Here is a 12,150-nt window from a genome sequence, read left to right as displayed (position 1 = left end):
TGTAATTCAGAGGAATGGAGTGACAAATCGGCGAAGCTATATCAACATGTCTCAAATGGGGTACGAACTTTTCTCCCAGAGAACATGAGATCAAATCTTGACCGCTGCAGCAAGGTGTAGTGCATTTGTCTTTTTCTGAAACAAGGTGCAACTTGTTTTTTATTTTATTTCCTTTCCTTATTTATTTAATCCATTGCTTACAATCTCACAGTAGGTAGTTGGGCTCGCAGAGGCCACGTTGCTGCTCTTTAAACTTTTATTAAAATACATAAAAAATACATTGGTAAAAATAAGGTAATAATGATCTAACCCATGAGGAGGTGGTGTTTGTGATCTTGACATCTATAAGAATGATGGTGCTGTGGGCTTCTGGCAACATTTTCTTGGTGAGGGATTTGGATGCAGATGGAACAGGATAGGAAGCGATATAAGGAAGCATATGGAATGAGACTTGGGAAGAATCAAGAGATCGAATGTAGGTAATCGACGGAAGTCATGTGCAAAGGGATTGTTTGGAGCCTTCATTTGCGACATAAACAGTTGGATTGTTTGTAGCTGATAGGTTGGGTAGATCTCAGGAACGAATTCATGATCTTCGAGTTAACTCGATCGAAAATACCCTGGGGGAGGACAGATAGTGTGTGAAAATTTAAGGACGATGAAACGTGATGATTGGTTCAAAAATGGTTCAAATAGCTCTGAGCACTATGGGACTTAACTTCTGAGGTCATCAGTCCCCTAGAACTTAGAACTACTCCGGTATACTATATCTTCTGCCGATAACTCAAAAATCTGAATGACACACTGACGAGGAATGGGAAGAATTCTTCGAAGAACTAGGACTATAACAGCTTTTCTGACCCTCATTTTCGCCTTACATGTAAGCCACTGAACATGTCTGGGATGTAGAGTGTTGAAACCTTTTTCGCCTATGCTTTGTGGACTCCGAAACTAAACTGCACAGAGAGAGAGAGAGAGAGAGAGAGAGAGAGAGAGAGAGAGAGAGAGAGAGAGAGAGAGGTCCCCTCTAACGTATTTAGACCTAGATTATTCCAGGCCATGACGTCTGCAAGCTCTAATTGTTAACTGTACGTTAGGGTTTCACACTACACAATAATTCCTGATTATCTCGCCCACCAGAAATAATTTTTTGTACAGAAACAAAAATATCCATCAAGCAAATATTCTTTAGTTAAAAGGGGACCGTAACCATTATAATTGACTTTCTTATATCTTTCTTCCTTTCAAAGATACGAACAGCGATACATCCTCTCCTCAAGATCTGGTAAACCTGAATGACAGAGTACTACTCACGTAAACACGAAGTCATTAAAAATGTAACACGAAATTGACTCTGAGTCTCCTGTGCTAGCACACACTGCGGGCACCAGGGAGAACGTAAGTCGTACACTTGCTGGTGTTGTCGTAAAGAACTGGAAATACAAGGAAGATTACTTTCTCCATAGATGAGCAGCATATCTACCTTCTCTTCGCTGGTGTTCATTGTACCACAAACCTTCAATTGAAGACGACTGCCTGAATGACCTGTGTGCATTTTCCTTGTTTTTCTGTTTGTTGACTCTTAACTCCATCGAATGGAGAAGGTACGTGATTCCGTGTAAGTGAAATGCGTGCTAGCACAAGTGAGTGAAAGTCAGTTTTGTTTTACGTTTCTAATAACATCATGTTTGTGTGAATGGTACACTGTGATGCGTTTTTGAACTGGTCTTAGGAAGAGGTGGCGGATTACCGAATAAAAACAGTGGGTTTTTTACTCAAAACAGAACTACTATTGTTAATAAATTCGTAACAAACGAAGATAAAAGAAAGGCAGCCTGATGATTAAAGTCTCGCTGGTAGTTAAACATTATTTGTTTGCTTATTTCATTTTGTCTCTTGACAAAAAGTTGCTTGGGGTGGTCAAGATAAAGGGAACACCATTGACTGAATTCTCAGGGTCAGAGATCATTCAGAGTTCTGTAGCCTACTCTCAAGTAACTAGCCTTCAGTTTAAATTTAATTCAATCATACATGTCCTTTGCGTTGTCAATTACGCAAACGTCTGTGTGTTATTACTTATAGATTGTTACTAAATTAAGTTTAATACCGAATCGAAAAATGAGTACCGAATTTTTCCTAAATGCCTGTGAGACCCCATTCTGTGACTCATCTGCAAGAAGTGTTTTAGTAGCTGAGTGAGACGCATAGTATTGAGATGATAATTATTAGTAATATATATATTTGTGATATGAAAAGCCGTTCTACACGCTTCCCGACTGGAGCTCGTAAATGGTCTGAGGCGCATATCTTACACTTACATTGAACAGAATGACCTGTCACTGTATTTCGCTTTTGAACTCTAGATGACGGCTTCAAGACAAGCGAGACACCTGGAAGCGATTTCCGAGAGTGTGCGACATTCAGCAAGTGAGTTTCGGTTTGAATGAGCGAAGCGAGCAGCTGGGGTGAGTAGGCGTGGCCCGGCAGTATTTTGAGGCCAGAGTGACTCACCGGAACTGGTGTAGGTGAGGAGCTGCAGCGCGCCCGGCGCGACCTCCGCCGCCGCCTGCCGCCCCCGCCGCGTACGACGGTTCTCCTCGACGGTACGCAGGTACACGCCGTACATGTGTTCGTACTCCTCCCGGCTCACGTTCATCTGCCAACACACAGCGCAACCATCACTTCCTTCCTAAGGGGCCAGAAAAGTTCGCCAACGGTGTGATTGAAGAAAAAAAGTTTGAGGTATTTCAGTATCAAAAGGTAAACCTATTGACGATGCTGACTGCGATGTTCGTTCCAAACTCATTTCACTCCCATCTATCACACACTCTCTCACACACACACACACACACACACACACACACACACACACACACTCACTTGGTCCGCCAGAGTATTGTGAAGGAAATGAAATGATTCTCAACTAAGAGAGGATTAGATGATTAGAATGACTAAATCTGTTCGGACTGAAACTGTTCTACCCTACCCATTTGAGGAGGACGGGGGCTGCACGAAAAACCTTTAAAATTCGCACTATCCAGTGACGTGATGAAGTTAATGATACCTCTTGAAATGTCGAGGCCACTTTCTTCCCGATATTTGTCCTATTCCGCACTTAAGCTATGCCTCTTCGAAGCTTCTTATTTGACAGGTTATTAAATCCCTATCTTTCTTCCGTTCTTAAAATGCGCAGCGTGTTAATCTACTTGTCACCTAAAATACAGAACTTGTCCTCGATTACATATAAGGGAAGCCTCTTGTCAGCAAATAAAACACAATAAAGGGAAAAGTTTCATACTTAAAGAAATACGCAACCAATACCACAAATTTCGGGACAGGACCAAATATGTGTTCACTTGCGGGGCACCAAACTTCCTAGTGCACGGTACTAGTTAGAATAGATATGTCAAATAACTACTATCACTCTAAAAGAAGACGCCATAATTGTGATCTTACACAGAGTGGCGGTAACAGGTCTGTCCCAATCTGTCATTTCACAATATTGCTGGAGGAGCATGTAGTTAATACAACGTTACTTGACCGTAAACATCAGCTTTCGAAACCTCTTCATCAAGTAGCTTATTATCTTCCGGTAGGAGACAAAGTGGAGCTCATTCCACTCCATCCATCGAGGAAAGAAAAATCTTTGCCATCGCCGGGGATCAAATCGGGATTCTTCGTTTGACTTGCTGACCATCCAAGTACGTGAACGATAAACACTGCCTAACGTCGAATTTTAATATTCGCATGAAACAAAATATCAGTCTTGGGATAGAACCTAGAGTTCTCTGACCTGAGTAGAGAGGTGAGTCGACTAATGTAAGGCAGAGGTAGAAAACTGGGGTCGCATTCGTAATGGATGAAGCTTAAAATATCGCCCCAACATGCTTTTAGAAGATTTTAACTGTTTATCTAGATTTTCAGCTGAATGCCCGAAGGATTCTCCAATGTCGTCACACTACATTGGTTGCCTTTTATTGTCCTTTGGCTTGGTGCTTAGCTCATGACGTCGTTGCGACAGGGTGTTAATCCTAACACTAAACTAACCACTAAAAAGATTCTTCGAATTGCTGCATGTCCCAACCTTCTTGAGGTAACAGCAAACGAGATGCTAAAGCGATGCATTCAGTATGATGGATGTAGTTCGACGTTACTTGGACACAAAGAGGAAAAGGTTTCAATTGTAGCCTCACTGTACAAATCATGTTGGAATTCGTCTAGAGTCATTCAGTGAAATGAGGTAAAATGTGAATAACACCACTTGGGTGCAGTTTGACTGTATATTCCCTAAAGCTTTGTGTACACCCATGAAATTCGTTTCATACCATCATTAATTGCACTGGGAGACATCAAGGACCTAGAATTCTTTTGGACAGACGACTTAGAAGTATCTTCACCAATTTTGCTCCAGCCATACACATCTTTCTATTCACGCACAACATACGTTGTCACATAGAGGGAGATGTGAATAGTAGTGAGAGTATTTACGCCACATATAGTTCTCCATGCCGTGTATTCTTAGACAGGACTGCTTGAAAGGGCGTATGCGATAAATCCCGCTCGCAGACTAGACGAAGAGAAGCACACTCGAATTCCATCAGATGTCAATTTGGAACCCAGCCCGCATGTGACTCACAGGCAGGTTTCTACGTTCATCCAGATGTCCTGACTCATGCGTTACATTTATAAACGCGTACAGCGCGTAAATTTTCCTTTACACGTATCATAAATAGATGACAAGTAACCGTAATTTTCTTCGTAAAACAAGCAGCAAGTTAACGTCGGTTAAAGATGTGAGACATTTAATTCTAAACCAAAAAAAGGAAAAGGAAAAACAATCCTAGTTTATCCCCTGACTGGGACTAAGACAAGAGCAGAACAATTTTTTTTTATCGAAATGATATTGAACGAGCCAGCTCACAGGCTATATATACCTGATTAGTGTTAACATCAATGAACTTATTTTAGTCCTACTTATGCAGCTTCACTTAAAGACTAGTTTTTTGATTTTCTTACAGGCTCCTAATTTTTAAATAGAAATTGTCAATGACATAGAAGTCATTGTTCAAGAGAAATGATTCTAGGTTAGATTTAAAACTTGATTTTTTTACTTGTCAGACTTTTAGGCTTTGGAGGATAAATTCTACTTCCAGTTTCTTTTGTTTCTTCAACGCTTAAGCTGAAGAAACTGTCACGTGCCGATAACTGTATAGGGCATTACGTAAAATCAACATGTAACTGTTGTGCAATGTCAGAGCAAATATTTGTGAACAATTATAAACTGAAGCCGGCATTCTTAGGAGTATGGGACAAATACATGGATACATCTATCACTCTGGTTCAAATGGCTCTGAGCACTATGCGACTTAACATTTGTGGTCATCAGTCGCCTAGAACTTAGAACTAATTAAACCTAACTAACCTAAGGACATCAGGCCGGCCGCGGTGGTCTCGCGGTTCTAGGCGCGCAGTCCGGAACCGTGTGACTGCTACGGTCGCAGGTTCGAATCCTGCCTCGGGCATGGATGTGTGTGATGTCCTTAGGTTAGTTAGGTTTAAGTAGTTCTAAGTTCTAGGGGACTAATGACCACAGCAGTTGAGTCCCATAGTGCTCAGAGCCTACCTACCTAAGGACATCACACACATCCATGCCCGAGGCAGGATTCGAACCTGCGACCGTAGCAGTCGCGCGGTCCCGGACTGAGCGCCTAGAACCACGAGACCACCGCGGCCGGCTATCATTCTGGAAGAAGGCCCCAGTGTTAAGACCGAAATTTTCACGCGATACAGAGTGCTAGATGAAATATTTCTAACAGCATTGTCGATTTTCGCAGTCTACTAGTAACTCCTATCACGAGTATGGTTGTATAGTTACAATGGTTAATATCTGAAACACGTTTTATAGCTGCTTGTTTAATAATACTAATCATTTTTGTGACTACTCATCGTCGTATCAGGCGCTGGGTAATTATTTACAACTAAACATTTCACATAAATGTTTCATATGATAATCAGCGGTGAGGGAATTTCAGATTTTACATCGGAGACACTACAGAATTACTTTTTTAATAGCGTGATTCTGTCATGCAAAGATAAATCCCATATACCATTCTTAGAGAAAACAGACTCTTTCCGACAAAATAGCAAGTGTTCTGGAAAAATTCTTACGTGACACGTAGCTCAGTTTTTCACAGAAATGTCTTGCAAAAAGCTGATGCAACTGAAGAGACAGATTCCAGCTACCTAGATTTCCGAAAGGGGTGTAAAGACTTGCCACACTGTCGACTGTTAATGAAGACACGATAACTCGTAGTACCTACACCAAGGTGTGAAGCATTTTAAATGCTAACATACAGTACTCTATAGTGGTAGGGAACTATTCAACAGAATCGGAAATAACAGAGTGTGTTTCTCAAGGGCTCGTAACGGCACTGCCAATATTCTAAGTATACACGATTTATGAGATACGCACTACGACACACTAATCGGATTTACTACTGATAATGTCTGGAGGCAAATATGGTCATCAGATGATGATCTTGAAACGTAGAACGACTTAGATAATATTTTCACTTGGTGTATTGCATTGCAACATTTTTAAATGTAAGCGCAGGACAATTCCGGTCGACTGTTTACGGGTACGAACGAGGACGTGCATATGAAGTCAGTGGAAGGGAAGGTGAACGGAAGATACGCATCTGTTGGGAGGATCCTGAGAGAGTACGGTGCATCTGTAAATGTAACTGCTTACAAGAAGTTAATGGGACCTATTTTATAGTACAGCACCAGTATTAGAGGTCTCCGTGAAATAAGTACGACTTACGATGCCCACCGTTAGGTTCGTGATAGCTTCCTATAAGCCAGACATGGAGACGCTCAGGGTCAAGAACGGGGGGTATCCTGCGAAGAAAGCGGCGCTGTTTTCATCAAGTCCTCTTGAATAAATAAGGAGAACCAATATTCGAGGATGGTTGTTCAGCAACTCTGGTAACTTCATCGTAAATCCTGCTTAGAAACCACCAATTAAAGATAAGAGAGACTATGGCGCGTACTGATGCATGCACATGCTCATTTTCCCTTCGCTCCCTACACTAGTCCAATAGGACATAAATTGATAGTATCATTACAATATACCTTTTGTTATTCACCGTACAGTTGCTTGCGAAACACTTACCTGACAAGTAACTAAAGGTGTTACATTTGTACTTTCGGAAAGGTGCTATCAACATAGTCACTTGACTAAGTTTAATTTTATATTATGTAAAATACAGAGATAAAAACGAGAGTCTTAGAAAGAAAAAGTAACGTTTGGTCGCTAACAGAAATAATTGACAATCCCATTCAGTAAACACTGGATAATTTCTTAAAACGTATTCAGTGTAGGTAAGCTGACTGATAGGGGTCTAAAACTCCCCAGGCATACAGAGTATTTTTTGTCCCGAATTTATTTCTACAGTAGATACAAAACTGTAACGGAAATGCTAGAGAAAGACAAACAGGAATCCTTGGAAGAAAGATGACGTAGATTTCTTGAAACACTGTTTTGTGTATATTTAGAGAACAAATATTCGAAGAAGACTGTGAGACCATTATGTTACCCACAGCCTGTACCTCGGATAGGCATCATAAACAAAAGAGAAGGGAGATGAGGGCGCAGGGGTCGTGCATAGGCATGTAGACGGTCAGTTTGTACCTCGCTGAAAATTAAAGTAGCTCCCGGCGTATATATGTATACGTAAAAAGTGTCAGAGGCTCTGAACACAGAGCAATAATAAGTATACAAAAGAGTACAGTAGTAAATGTGTTGATCTTCTATTTGGAGAACGCTCTGATGAGTCCATGTGTAAGTATCTTGCTTTCCGTGAGCTATTTCCTTCTTTCCGTCCCTCCGGAGATATGTTTATCACAACTTCGTCATTCAGCAGGCTGTAACTGACCCGAGCATCAAATCACAGCTTTCAGTACCTTTAACACAACCAACACTCGATGATGCATGCTGAATGAGAACCCTTCTGTGCTCCCTGTGTGGTGAGGTTAGATATTTATGGCAAGTAAACAAAGGTATGTGATGGAACACTGTTGTTAATTAACACTACTATATCTCTCTGAAACAAATACGAGATGAAGATAAAATTCACTTAGCTACAGCGAATAACTATCTCAGACGTCACTGTAGCAATTCGTAACCCCTATAACACTAGAGAAAGTTTTTAAAAAGCAGATCTCATGAAGCTACGATTTTAACTGGTACTATACAGAGCTATTAAGTGCCTGAAACAAGTTTCCGAAGGGGCTCATCTTTGAACAAAATCCCTAGCGATGAGGATGAACTGGTGCATACTCCAAAGAGTTTAAGCTAATGCCTGTCCCGACCGCCTTACGTAAAGGACCTTCTTTTCTATCTCATGAACTTTAACATCGTACTTTCTGTTTGCCTCTGGAGTTCATTGGATAACCGTCCCACCCCAATAAATATCCGAGCATTATCAATGACGCGCAGACGTAACTTACACTGCAGTGTAGGCAGACAGAGACCCCGTACCAGCGCCACATCCTTCTAAGAAACGTTCTTGCTGTTGCGTCTTGCATAAGATTGAGGCCGATTTCCTTACCGCAAGCGGCAGGGTACCTTTCCACTTATTCATAAATAATCAGTTTGGAGAAGGTTGCATTAGACAGCACTTTGAATTTACGTACTTGGGGCATCACGTTGTGCTGGCACTGCAGGTGTGTGTCACGGGGAGCATAAACTAGCCTATAGCAGAGTTAGGTCCTGCATCAGTAACTGTTCGCACACACCACCCCAATGCAGGACAAGTCACGGAAGCCAGCGTGCGCTCGTGTGCTCGACAGTTCTGCGAAGCAGCAGAGGCCAGAGAAAGTAGACAACCGTGCCAGTACACTCACATGAGTCCGGTTCAAAGCTCATGGCTGCATGCCTGTTGAGGGCAACTTGTATCTGCCAGTCTGGATCCACAACACCTATTGAAATCATAACCATGTAACGATTTCCAAGATGAAATATGAATAACCTAACCTAAGAAAGTTATGTTTGTTACGGAGGTAGATATTGCACATACAGACACACGATTAAATGCATTTTAAAATTAAATAAGCATATTTTTATTTCAACAATTGGAGCATCACAAAGACCTTAGAAACATTTGGCTAATAGGAGCGTCGACGGAAGAAATAAGTGTAGCACGTAACCTCCTAAGCTTACCAATGATTGGTCGTTTATAATTTCCATCTAAAGCCATAGCACTGCAGAAACCCGGATATAGAATTCAAAGATATAAGTGTAAGACAAATACAGCTTCACGTCCTTTGGACTCCTAGGTCATCAGGGAGGAAGCAACATTGGAGATGGACAAGGATGGGGAAGAAATGCAGAAAACTGGCTACGGCTTGGCTCAAAGATCCATCACTCTATTATTCACAAGTAGTGTAGAGAACCGATGGTAATGTACCTGCATACCATTAGATGGCTATTTGAATGCCTCTCATCCAAAATAAGAGGCCATTGTCTGCATCTCCTCGCTCGGTTGCAGTATAAAATCCTCAAAAAACAAATCATATATTCATTGTTATAGGACACGGATACAGTTGTTATAGACGTATGCAGTACACACTAAGTTCTATACAAAAATACCATGTCTGTAATTAACTTCCTAGAATTAATAACTTACAATTTTAATTTTAATTCTTAGCTTTAACACGAGTGAGGGTTAAATTCATTCGCACTTATGTATCTGCATATCAGCCTCGGTTAACTTTAATTTCCTTTTTTCTCTAGGTAACGTATAATTACGTGATTACATAATCCTAGGAAGTAAAAAAAAAAAAAAAAAGAACGTACGCTTTCAGAAACTCACCTACGGAAATCAATGACTTACATAGGTAAGTCAGCATTCCCTTGACGTTTCACTTTGCTGTATCACGTGTAAAGTACACTAAACTGTATGAATGTTTAAAAGAGTTCCGCAGTAAAGCCAAGAGGACAATGTGATGACGACGATAGCTGGAGAGGTTCGCATTCGCCCAGTTGTTCATGTCTCAGCGATGCTACTTTCCCGTCAAATAGCGTTTTACTACTAGTTCCTTAGTAGCACAATAGACCAACCTAGTCCAGTGCTGTCCTGTGCCACCTACTTTTAAATACGAGTTCTTCATCTGATAGTCAGGCATGCTGATCACACAGATACGAATACGGATTAGCGAAACCATGACTCCCATAACAACAGAGTATGTATAATGTGCTTCTAGAATTAAAACGTGCGTACCACTGACTTAGTCATCCCCTATCAGTCATGGTAATAAAGTGTCTGAAATGTGCTGGAGCCCAATCATCCACGTAAGACGTGGTTCCTCTTAGTTACACACATTGTGAAAAGTCTCAAAGAGTGTTCTGATTGATGTTGTTATAGAAAGCACATATCAGAATTGCCGCTCGAATACAAGGGTTTATGAGCACGATTCTAGCCTATAAAATAAATTTTAACCTACTGATGGTCACTAACCCGAACTGTAACACGAAGAATTTAATCTGCCCAATAGCTTTGTAGACGTGCCTGCGTATTCATAGGCTTGCAGGAGGCAATTTTAACAACTGTCATGAGTTTACTCGTTTTGAAAACTTTGCAAAATTTGCGGTCATTAATAAATCAATCACTAAAAATATTATGACATGCGTTTAGTGGCCCGTTCTCTGCTTTCGAGAATCGGACGTCGAAGTTGGTGAATCTATATGCCACACACGATACCTAGCGGTATCTATTAGTGTAGCTTCGAATGATATTCTTTAAGCATTGACGAATTTTTGTGATACACTGTGCAATATCAGTGGCTAATTTGAACGGCATACATGCCAAGATTAAAACGCAAATGACAGAAAAAATGTCGTAATACATTTTCAGCATTCGTTGATGACCGTAGTGGAGCAACCAGTGACGCACTATTTGACGCTGATAACTTAAGAACAAATCGTGTGAAGAGCTGCCTCTTCTCCATATTCATTCAGACTTAGACTGACAATTTCTCATAAGACCTGACGTATTGGAAGTATCAAACAAAAAGACAGTTTTAAAAGTTCTGCCAGTGGTTTTATAACGTAGTGGTACATGGTGCGATTTCTTGTAACTGTAACACCTCAAGTCGAACCTCTGACTCTATCGACTTATACGTCAATAAGGAAGCAAACTAAGTTTTTTTTTCTGGTACAACAACGTAACCAACAGTTAGTATATGTTCTCGACTGCTACAAAAAATACATCAAAGTAGGAAACCTCCAGTTCCGTGTTTCCTAAGTTTGAAGCAGTTAAATTACTTGTATTTGGCGGTATTTTGTTGTCATATAATATCGTAACACATTCATATTGTCAAGTGAAGCACTGGGCACGATAGACAGAAACGAAAGTACTGCGACACTATATACAGAGTGATTACGTGATGATGTTACAGATTTTCAGGGATGATGGAGAAGGGTAAATGTATAAATTTGAGGTAAGGGACCCTGGTGGAAAACGACTTAGTCGAATGCTGTAAGCGAAAACCGTTCTGACGCCTCTGACAATGGAATACACGACCGAGCGGTTGTAGGAGCTTCAGTTCAGAACCGCGCTGCTGCTGCGGTCGCAGGTTCTAATCCTGTCTCGGGCATGGATGTGTGTGATGCCCTTAGGTTAGTTAGGTTTAATTAGTTCTAAGTCTAGGGGACTGATGACCTCAGATGTTAAGTCCCATAGCGCTTAGAGCCATTTGAACCATTACAATTTTCGTTTATAGCTTTCGATTCGATCGTTTGCCATCAGGGCCCCCTAACCTCAAAACGAGGCATTTACCCTTCTCCATCATCCCTGAAACTTCGTAACATCATTACGGAATCACCCTGTATAGAGGCTGATTCAAATGGTTCAAATGGCTCTGAGCACTATGGGACTCAACTGCTGTGGTCATTAGTCCCCTAGAACTTAGAACTACTTAAACCTAACTAACCTAAGGACATCACACACAACCATGCCCGAGGCAGGATTCGAACCTGCGACCGTAGCAGTCGCACGGTTCCGGACTGCGCGCCTAGAACCGCGAGACCACCGCGGCCGGCAGAGGCTGACTGACGCGTTGTGAAAAGCACAGACACGTTTTATTTTT

At 41.3% G+C, this 12,150-nt stretch overlaps 1 protein-coding gene across 1 annotated transcript in view; it reads right to left on the bottom strand.

Annotated features, from left to right (window-relative positions):
* The window catches only part of LOC126298007 (bone morphogenetic protein 2), a 49,130-nt gene that overhangs the window by 24,240 nt on the left and 12,740 nt on the right, over window positions 1–12,150 (bottom strand). The window contains exon 2 of the mRNA XM_049989326.1: window positions 2,512–2,656. Coding sequence (XP_049845283.1) covers window positions 2,512–2,656 — 145 coding nt within the window. The remainder of the gene's footprint in view (window positions 1–2,511; window positions 2,657–12,150) is intronic.

This window comes from Schistocerca gregaria, chromosome X (assembly GCF_023897955.1).
Source record: "Schistocerca gregaria isolate iqSchGreg1 chromosome X, iqSchGreg1.2, whole genome shotgun sequence".
In the NCBI taxonomy this organism is placed as follows: Eukaryota; Metazoa; Arthropoda; class Insecta; order Orthoptera; family Acrididae; genus Schistocerca; species Schistocerca gregaria.
Note: the sequence above shows the minus strand (reverse complement) of the source record. Positions and strands in the feature narration are given on the sequence as shown.